The sequence below is a fragment of the Morus notabilis genome, unplaced genomic scaffold, assembly GCF_000414095.1.
Source record: "Morus notabilis unplaced genomic scaffold, ASM41409v2 Scaffold1420, whole genome shotgun sequence".
Classification (NCBI taxonomy): domain Eukaryota; kingdom Viridiplantae; phylum Streptophyta; class Magnoliopsida; order Rosales; family Moraceae; genus Morus; species Morus notabilis.
This window is the reverse complement of record NW_010361775.1, coordinates 241,024-251,562: the sequence shown is the minus strand read 5'-3', so window position 1 is coordinate 251,562 and position 10,539 is coordinate 241,024. Positions and strand designations below refer to the sequence as shown.

General features: G+C 46.1%; 2 protein-coding genes across 2 annotated transcripts in view; both read right to left on the bottom strand.

Moving 5' to 3' along the window:
• Positions 1-3,376, bottom strand: part of LOC112092075 — a 5,008-nt gene extending 1,632 nt beyond the window's left edge. The window contains exons 1-3 of the mRNA XM_024167263.1: positions 1,334-3,376; positions 713-1,156; positions 173-350 (exon numbers count right to left, since the gene is read on the bottom strand). Coding sequence (XP_024023031.1) covers positions 173-350; positions 713-1,156; positions 1,334-3,376 — 2,665 coding nt within the window. The remainder of the gene's footprint in view (positions 1-172; positions 351-712; positions 1,157-1,333) is intronic.
• A 114-nt stretch (positions 3,377-3,490) lies between these two features.
• LOC112092074 lies at positions 3,491-4,681 on the bottom strand. The gene has a single exon (XM_024167262.1). It carries the CDS (start codon positions 4,679-4,681, stop codon positions 3,491-3,493), a length of 1,191 nt encoding a protein of 396 aa, XP_024023030.1.
• Positions 4,682-10,539: the final 5,858 nt, after the last annotated feature.

The window sequence follows — 10,539 nt, the reverse complement described above, 5'->3', positions numbered from 1 at the left end:
AAAACGGGTAAGTTTTCGCGCGATTGGCCTTCAAAACGCGTAATTTCTCGCGTCGTAGCGCTGCGGCGCTGAGTTTCCAGCGCTGCGGCGCTACTGTGTCAAATGCCTGGGCGCTGCGGCGCTGTAATGGGCGCCTAAGCGCTGCCCATTCTGCCCAGTGTACAAATTCTACCGGATTTCGGCGCCGCGGCGCTACAAACTGGCGCCAAAGCACCACCAGTTCTGCCCAAATTGTTGATTCCGTATAACTCAGCGCCAAGGCGTACAGATTGGCGCCTAAGCACTATGATTGCTGTCTTTTTCCACCGAAATTTGTCCAAAACCTTCCAAATCATAGACTTCCACCTATCCTTCAAACAAAGAACGAAAACACACATAAAAACTAACAAAAACCTCGAAAACCAAGTAGATATTAAGTCTAAAACGATACCAAATGAGCGAGTAAAACTCACTCATCAACTATAGCGAACTTGTACCCCCCTGGGGTTTTGTGCAGGGGACCAATGAGGTTAATCCCCCACTTTCCGAAAGGCCAGGGGGATAGTATGGACGTTAGGTCCTCTGAGTGCAGTCGAGGGGTCGGGGCGTACCTCTGGCAGCTTTCACACCTTTTCGCATACTCGGCCGCATCTTTTTAGAGACTAGGCCAATAATACCCTTGTCGTAATATTTTGTAGGCCAGGGACTGTCCTCCCGCGTGATTTCCGCAAACCCCATCGTGCACCTCCGATAGCACCCTCTTTGCATCCACTGCGTCGAGGCACCTGAGTAAGGGCGTCGAATACCCTCTGCGGTAGAGGAGGTTATTGTGCATCGTGTATCTTGCTGCCTGGTACTTCATCTTTTGGGCCTGCCGCCTGTCCTCAGGAAGCTTGCCGCTGACCAAGTACCTGATGATTGGATCCATCCAGCTAGGTTGGAGGTCCACTGGTGCGACTTCGGGCCGCCTTTCCGTGGACGGGGTTTTTAGGACCTCCAAGGGTACCAGGTTCAAAAGATCGGCGTCTCTCGACGTCGCCAGCCTGGCGAGTGCATCGGCGTTGCTATTCTCTGCCCTCGGAATCTGCTGTATGTCATAGGTGGTGAACTTTTCCAGGGCTTCCTTAACCTTCTTCAAGTACGCAGCCATCTTCTCGTCCCTGGTCTGGTACTGGCCCTTCACTTGATTCACAATGAGTTGTGAATCACTGAAGATATCGAGGTTTTCAGCTTTCAAGTGCTCCACCAACCGGAGTCCGGCGAGCAGTGCCTCGTACTCCGCTTCATTATTGGACGCGGGGAATTCGAACCTGACGGCCGAGGTGACCTAGTGTCCTTCCGGTGTGTGTAACACCAGTCCCGTCCCACTGCCGTTGTCGTTGGAGCTTTCGTCAACGTAGAGCTTCCATCGTGGTGGCTCGTCGGCTTCCTCGACCACGGCTGGTAGCCCTGTGAACTCTGCCATGAAGTCGGCTAGGGCTTGGCCCTTGATAGCGGTTCGTGGTTTGTAATTGATCTCGAACTGGCTGAGCTCTATTGACCATTTAAGGAGGCGACCAGAGGCATCGTGCTTTTGTAGCACCTGCCTGAGGGGATGATTGGTCAAGACCTGAATGCTATGGGCCTGGAAGTAGTGCCGTAACTTCCTCGCTATCACGACTAGCGCGAGGGCGAGCTTTTCCATCTGGGGATACCTCGTCTCCGTGTCGAGGAGGCGCTTGCTAGTGTAATACACTGGTAGCTGCACCTTCTTCTCTTCACGGATTAACACCGAACTAACGGCGTGCTCCGAGACCGCCAGGTATAGGCTCAGCACCTCTCCGTTCACAGGTTTGGACAGCATAGGGGGTTTGCCAAGGTGTTCCTTCAGTTGTCGGAACGCCTGTTTGCACTCTTCTGTCCACAGAAACAGCTTGCTTCCCCTCAGGGTGTCAAAGAACGGTACACATTTATCTGTGGAATTGGAGATGAACCTATTAAGTGCGGCCACACAGCCTGTCAGCTTCTGGACCTCCTTAGGCTTCTTTGGCGATGCCATGTCGAGAAGGGCCTGAATCTCTTGCGGATTGGCCTCGATTCCTCGACTGCTCACCATGAAACCCAAGAACTTCCCTGAAGCGACGCCGAAGGCACACTTCTGAGGGTTCAGCTTCATTTTGTACGTTCTGAGAACACCGAACATTCTTCCCAGGTCCTCCTCATGGTCTCCGGTCTTCCTGCTCTTTACCAGCATATCATCGACGTAGACCTCCATAGTCTTTCCTATCTGCCCCGCGAACATTTTGTTGACGAGACGTTGGTAGGTCGCTCCAGCATTCTTGAGACCGAAGGGCATCACTCGGTAACGGTAGAGCCCTCTGTCGGTGACAAATGCCGTGTACTCTTCATCGCGGTTGAGCATTGGTATCTGGTTGTACCCAGAGTATGCGTCTATGAAGCTCAGCAGCTCGTGTCCTGCCGTGGCCTCGACCAATTGGTCGATTCGGGGTAGTGGGAAGCTGTCCTTAGGATAGGCTTTATTCAAGTCACTAAAGTCGACACACGTTCGCCACTCCCCGTTTGGCTTCCTTACCATGACAGGATTTGACACCCATTCTGGGTATAAGACTTCTCGGATGAAGTTGTTCCTCATGAGCTTGTCCACTTCTACCCGCAGGGCTTCGGACATCTCGGCGTTCATTGGTCGACGCTTCTGTCTCTTTGGCGGGAACTTGTCGTCGATGTTTAGTCGGTGACACATGACGTCGGAGCTTATTCCTTCCATGTCCTCATGGGTCCAGGCGAACACGTCGAGGCTTCCCTTGAGAAACTCGACCAATTTTTTCCGGTTCTGTGCCCCCAACTCCGAGCCTATCCTCAGTGTTCGCGTTGGGTCGCTTTCATCGATGGGGACCTCAATTAGTTCCTCGACCGGTCCTGCTCCGGGTTCTTCACATGGGAATCTCAAATCCAAGTCGAGTCCCTCTCCCCTGGTCTCGACCATTTGTAGCTCTCTCCGTACCTGAGTCGGCTCGGCGTAGTGGCAGATGGTTTCCGAGTACGTGAGTCTTGACTCGTATTGGTTACCTCTGACCTTGCCGATCCCGTTTGGCGTGGGGAACTTCATCACCTGATGGTCGATGGACGTTACTGCCCGTAAGGCCCTCAAGGTCGGGCGTCCTATGACCGCGTTGTATTGGTCGCCTCCATTCACCACCAGGAACTTTGACATAACGGTTGAGGTGTGTGGTCGGTCACCGATGGTCATAGGTAGCTCGATGGCCCCTTCCGGGATGACGCTGTCTCCTGTGAACCCGTACAGTGGTTGGGCACTGTACTGCAGCCTTGAGTGGGGGATCCCCATCTTGTCGAGGCACTTTGCATACAAGATGTCCACGGAACTACCGTTGTCGACCATGATACGGCAAATCGTGTGGTTACCGATCATGGCTTCGACGACCAAGGCATCGCTCTGGGGGAAATGTACCCCTCTTGCGTCAGCTTCTGAGAAAGTGATCTCGGCGTCCTCATATTACGCGGCCTTAGCCTCGCGTCCAGAGACGTTCATGATCCTCTGGCTGAACTTCTCCTTTGCCTCTCGAGCGTACTCCTTCTGTGCGCGTCGAGAGGTACCGCTGAGGTACGGTCCCCCAAAGATCGTTCTTATGACGCCAATTGGTTCGGGCGGGTTATCGCGCCTCTGCTCATCCCGTCGGTCGTCGTTGCGCCTGTTGTTGTTCCGGCGGTCGGCTCGGTATTCGCCTAGCCTCCCTTCCCGGATCAGCCTCTCGACCTCATCCCTCAGGTCGTAGCACTCGGCCGTGGTGTGACCACTCTCGCCGTGGAAACTGCAGTATTTGTTTTGGTTTCTCCGTGCCGGGTCAGACTTTAGGGGTGGAGGTCGATGCAGGACCTGGAGATGGCCGATCTCGTAGTAAACGTCCTCGATCCCCATAGTCAGGGGAGTGTAGGCGTCGTACCGTTGCGGCTTGGGGCGCTTGGTCTCCCCCTGGCTCGTCGAGGCGTTGCCGCCCCTGTTGCTCGGTGCCGGGTTGTACCTTGGCCCGGCTTGCACCTGAGGAGGACCTCGGCGCTTCTTGCTGTTGTTCTGACTGCTAGCCTGCCCTACCTCCTCCTTGGCAGGGGTTGCCGCCTTGCTCTTTAAGGCCTTCTTGGCCTCCTCGGCGTTTATGAACCCCTGGGCCATTGTCAGGAATTCCTGATAGGTGTGGGGCGGCCTCCGGTCGAGGTCTGTGCTGTAGGGGATGTCCTTCTTCTTGCTGGACATCGCCCCCATCAGGGCTACTTCATCAGAGATTCCTTCAGTGCCAGCGACCTGTTCCCCGAACCGGGCTATCCAGTCCTTCAGGGACTCGTTAGGTCCTTGGTATACCCTCGACAGGTTCTGTTTTGGTGGGATGTATTTCTTGACACCTATGAACTGAGTCAAAAAGGCGTTCTTCAAATCATCCCAGCTGGTGACGGAGTTTGGTTTGAGGGACCTAAACCATCTCCTCGCAGAATCAGAAAGGTGATTCCTGAACGCCCGACACATCACCTCCTCGGGGTATCCATGCAGGACCATGTGTCCCGTGTACACCTCCAAGTGATCGTCCGGGTCACTCCTCCCGTCGTATAACGGAATGGTAGGCGACTTGTACTTGTTGGGAAGTGGGACCCGGATGATGTTTTCCGTGAACGGGTGGTCGTGAGACGTATACATCTTGGCATCGACGTTAACTGCCTCGGCCACCTTTCCCACAACCTACTCAAAGTTGTTCAGTCGACTCCCCATCTGCTTCTCCAGCCTGGCCATTTTCTCGGCCAGAGCTTTATTTTTTGCTGCGAGCTCATCTTCCTTCGTCAGCTGCACGGCCTTTCCACGTCGGGCGTCGAGCCTTGCCCTCAGGTCCCCACCATGCAACGACGTGGATCCCACGGGGACGACGTTCCTCCCAGGTGGATCCTGTTGCGGTCGAGGGGGCGCACTTCTGTTGTCCACAGCTGGCGCCGCAGCCTTCTCCCACGCTCTCCTCCGTGCCGCGCGTTGCCTGCTCCCAACAGACCTATTCGACTTTGACGGGCGTGGATCGCCCGCTTGACTGTCAGCGACTTCCTCGGCGTCACCACGTTGGTCGCCAATCACTTGGCCCCCAACAACGGCATTCACCGGGTTCATCGGCGCATCCTCAAGCGGTGGCATCGGGTCCTACCCTTGTTCCCGCCCAGCCAGGGCCGTAGCCATTTTTTCCACGGCCGCGGTCAGCGCTTCGACTTGCTTTTGGAGCTGGTCGATACGGTCTGGGGGAGTCGCGGCCGCCGATGGAAGTGGATCCCTTGAGGTCCCTGCGGTGGGGGTATTCCGGACACGCTTGCCGGGAGGCATGATGACAGTTTCTTTTGGTTCAAAGCTGGGTTAAATTTCTGGGCTTCTGGCCCTCCTTCTAGCGCCAATTGTTGACGGTGTTTTTCTGACAACTCGTGATTACCTCTCTGGAAACGCTCACAGTTGCACTAACCACAGGATCAAGTAATAAGCAGTAAAGTAATGTAGAAGAGACAAGGATTTTATAGTGGTTCGGCAATAATTTTGTGTCTAATCCACTTGTGCATGCACTACTTTCTCAGATGTTTACAAGTTCTCTCTATAATATCAATGGTGTCTAACCCCTTTCTGGGTTTCTTTTGTTCTATTTATAGGCCTCTACCCGGATTACATATTCCCGGCTCCCAAGGAGGAAGCCATCGTCTGTTCTCGATCCTCGTGAGGGTAGGTGAGTTTTCATGATGACTTTTCCTAGAAACGCAGTTGATCCTCTCAACCTGCCGCCTGACTTCTTGACTTCTGCAGTAGCAGTCGAATCAGTACTTCCCTCCTCGGGTTGACATGACTCCTGGCAAAAAGGACCGACAATGTTCCCTCGACGCCGCGGTCTCAGTATGTAGAGCCCTCGCCCGGTGCCTCTCCTCTTGCGCTATCTCTCGACATATAGGGCACGTTTTCTATGCCTTACCCTCGATGCCAACAGCTGGTCCTCCGCGCAGGAGTCCTCGGCGTCGGTCGTTCGAAGGAATGGTCGATGTCTCGACTATGGTGTAACAATTTGTGTTCCTAATACCTGGTTTCTGATCTGTGTGGTTATTGAAGAAGCAGGGCTTAAGGTACTTTGAAATTCACAAGTTGTTAATCTCTGATGTTCTCTTTCTTGTAGCAAAGAATGCTGGCCGTTTCTTGCATGTCGAAGGCTGTTCCGGCATTGCTGCAGCTCTGATGGGTTAAGTTTATGCGAATATCAGTTTTCTTGTAGCGGCGTTTCTTATGGCAGTGTAAGTGTGTCCCCTGTTCGCTCTTTTGCAATACATTTTGAAATTCTTTGCATTTCTTTACAGCCATAAATATCTATAGTTCTTGCCCAAGTGCTGCAACTAGACTGGACTGTCACTAATATATAAGTGTGGCCTTTTAAAAGGGGTTGTAACTTTTTTAGGTACAGACTAATGTTGATGGAAAAAGAAGGATTTTTATTGTTCTCTGGTTCTTAGTACCCAAAGTGTTTGTTTTATCCTGATCTGTTTATTTTCTGAAATGTAGTAAACTTACCAATCAGATAATGGGGCCCTTGTTACCATTGAACTTTGGCATTTCCTATTTGTTAGGTGCTTTACTAACGTGAAACAGTTTTTCATATTTCAGACCTGTTATCCGTTGACTTTGAAATCCTACTAGTTGAGTTTACATAGCTGATATGCCACCCAACATCAGTAAGTGGGTATTAGTGATCAAAGAGAGTTCATGTAACAAATAACCTTTTAACATAGGGGTAATGTCTGTTATTGTTTCAAACGCATTTAGATTGGTATTTAATCGAGTTCAGTATGATTGTAGGATGAGTAGAAGAGTCCTGATCCGACGGCGTAAAGTGTGGTCCAGGTTTTGACATAATATTTAGCCAAAATCCTTGCAGTATCAGGTCATCATCCTTTTAGTTCATGTATCGATGGATCTATTTCTTCTACTATTAATTTATGTTGAATTGGTTTTAAACTGTTGAGATCCAATTTGTCCCTCTTTCATATCCATGATTATCCAACTTATGAACTTTGCTCGTGTTATTTCCATGAAAATGATATAGGATGTTTTGGCCATGCTTCAATAAGTTTTTGATAAGTCCATTTCTTTATCATGTTTTTATTTGCAGTATAATGAGAAGTGCTTCAGAGTGCTACATTGTGATATTTTTGAAGAAGAAAGACAAACTCAATTATGGTGTTTCCCCTAGAAAGAGTTAAATTGCAAGAGAAAACAGATGGAAGATATCTTTATGGTGTTTCCGAATGTGGTAAGATTTTGTTAACTAACATTAGCATTAATTTTGGGACTTCGAAGTGTTGCTTCTTGTTGCTATTTTGTTAACTAACATTGACATTAGACAAACTCTTAAAATAGCTCTCTTTTCTTTTATTCTCGGTCACTGCATTGGCTTTCTCTTGTTCACCGCTGCTCATTGGGGACTGCTTTGAGAAAAATGCAGGTGGAGATGTTACTGGTGATCAATTCATGTGTCCTTGTTGGTTGCTGGTCCACTTCTAATTAAATCAGTCATATCAGCATTGATTGTCCCAAAAGGAATGAACTGAATCATTTGTGATTGTATATAAATGGTTTGACGAGAAGACTTTGCCTTAAGGGATGGTGTGGATATGTTTCATAACCAAATTCAAATTGAGGACGACAAATTATAACGTGCTTCGGAGGCAATGCTCTTCAATTTTGAAGGTTCGATTCAATGGTTGTGGTGCAAGGTGGAGAGAGGTCCTTCTCATGTCATCGAAGGAGAAGATTTTGCTGCATTGTGGGCGGTCCCATTGGCTTCTAAGTTGGGCATTTTGCAGATTTCAGTTGTTGGAGGATTTATCCTTCTCTTTTCTTTGAGCGAGGGCTCGGAATGTTGTTGCTTTAAAACTGGATAGATGCGCCTTATAGGATAGCATGTTATTTGTTGGGTTGGCTTTAGAATTTCTCCCCGAGTTCTTCTCTGCTTTGCGCTGATGTTTTCTTCTCTTTTGGTGGTTATGCCCTTGTTTTGTTTGGTCTCTACTTCCTTGAGCCTGAGAGCTTTTATAAGGCCACAACGCACATATTATAGACACCATATATATTAGTGTATTAGACATATTGATATTTTGTTTGCCATCCTTAAGTCGAAAAGCTACTTTGAGTATGCTTCCAACATAAAGAAACATAATTGGTATTAAACAAATTGTCATTTCAACAGCTGGCTATTTTCTCCAATAAATAAATAAAAAAGTTTGGAAGTTTTTAACGCGGGTGGGTGAAAAAACCCACCACAATTTCAGTTCCGCAGACATAGGTCTTGCGTCCTTCCATGTATATAAACCACTTTACATTCTCATTTACTTTTCATGTGGGGCAACACACGTGCGCAATTTTTTCAACAATCTCCTCCTCATGTGTGTATTCACGGAGCTCCCCTGAAATCAAAGTTTCTAGTAGTCGACACATCCAAGCATCACACTGTAAACAGTAGCCAACTCGAACATGGGAAAGGGAGCCGAAACTATACGAGTCCACCAATGCTCCACCAAATTGCGGCAAACCAACTCTCCATGGGAGGCAATGTGGGAACTATAGCTGAGTGTGATCACTTGGTCCATACGAATCATTGGCTATGATACCACATGTTGAGGAGACACCACATGTAAAACTAGCCCAACACTTCAGGAGCCTAAATTGACCCCAAAAATTAACATATTAGGTCTTAGATCGTTCCATCTATATAAAGCATTTTAAATTCTCATCCACGTGGACAACACACATACACTTTTTCTTCTAACAATTTCTCAAATATAATAAATCCATGCAAAGTCGTAAAGTAGGGGCAACAAATTCTTGTTCTGCTTCCACGAAATTTCTTATGATGGAGATATACAAAATAAAAGGGCAAAAAAAACACACACACACACATTAGTAGGGAGGTTACAGGTTATATATATATATATATATATATTATGCTAGTAGGTCAGAAAGATGACTGCAACTATGCTTAATTGCGCAGAAACAAAAAAGAGTATGTGGAAATTGAATACTGGGGGGAATACTTAATTAGAAATATTAGTGCAGTCGCAATCTGGTGATCTCCATTCAAAACTACACAGCTTTCGCAACGCAGAAGTTGGAAATTTTTTGCCAAGTTTCATACGAAATATATATATTCTACATAAGTGTAGTATATTTCTTAGAAGGGTTTCTTTGGTAGTCTGCCCTACCAGTAGTCTTAATTTTTTATTGTTGGATTTGATTAAAATCAAGTTAAATTAAAAAAATATGTAGAATAAATAGATTCTGATACAGATCTAACAACTAAAAAGTAAAGGATTATCGGTAATCTATTTTTTCGGGAACTACTAAAGAAACTCCTTTTTTATTTTATTTTACAAACCACCACGATTAAAGTTTTCTATATAATAAGAGGGAGTTTCTCTTATAGGACCTCCTTACCAGTATGACTAGTTTTTGACTGTTTAATCTGATTAAAACCACATCAGATTAAAAAAAAAATGCGAATTGATAATTTTTTATATAAATCTAACTGCTGAAACTATAATCTTTTCAGTAGTTCATATTTTTCAGTAACTATTAGAGAAACTTCTTATGTACGATTGAAATAGTCTTCATTCTCGGATAATTCATTTTCATCTTTAGAAGGCGTGTACATGGTTGGGCCGGCCCTTCGTTCTTAACGTGTTATGATTTTATGTTCCTTTTTCTGTTGTTTTTAGATTTGTGCTGTTAGAAGAAGAGAACAATGGATAAAAAATTAAAAAGTAATTTCCAGTTCAACAAGACTAAAACTTTACTTTCTTTTTTTTCGCCTTTGCCGTATCCAATGTTTATCAAGAAATCGTGTCAAGAGGATGTAAATGAAATTTTCTTTGCTTTGTTTCAAAAGGAGTGACAAGTTCTTTCCATTCATTTCTATTGATTTGTATGCACTAAAATGAGAAGTACTTATGATTGCTATATTTTGACAGAGAAACTCAACTTTGGAAGAGTGTTGCATTGTGATACTTGTCTCAAGATATCAAAACTGGTTTTGCAAAAAAATTAAAAAATAAATAAATAAAAAGATCGGGGACACGTAATCACCAAAAGAAGAACAGAGTTAACTGGTTTTGCAGTAGTTAACATCACACACTAAAAGAAATCGGCCCCTATATTATTGAGGTATATTCAGTACTAATGGTGTTCCAAGTATTTTTTTCATATTCTAAAAAATAATAATAATAATAATAATAAAACGAGTATACAAAATATATTTGGAGAGATTCAGATTTGATCGAAGAGACCCAATATTCTTACAACTCCTAATCCAAAATGGAATAATAATAATAATAATAATAATAATAATAATAATACACATTAAAGACTTTATTAGAATACTACTTCATATGCGAATAGAACTTCAATTCTACGTGGAAATTGATCATATATAGGCGAGGCCCCCACTATATAATTTTACAAAAGCCACCACAAATGTTAATCTTTATCATTTAGTTAGT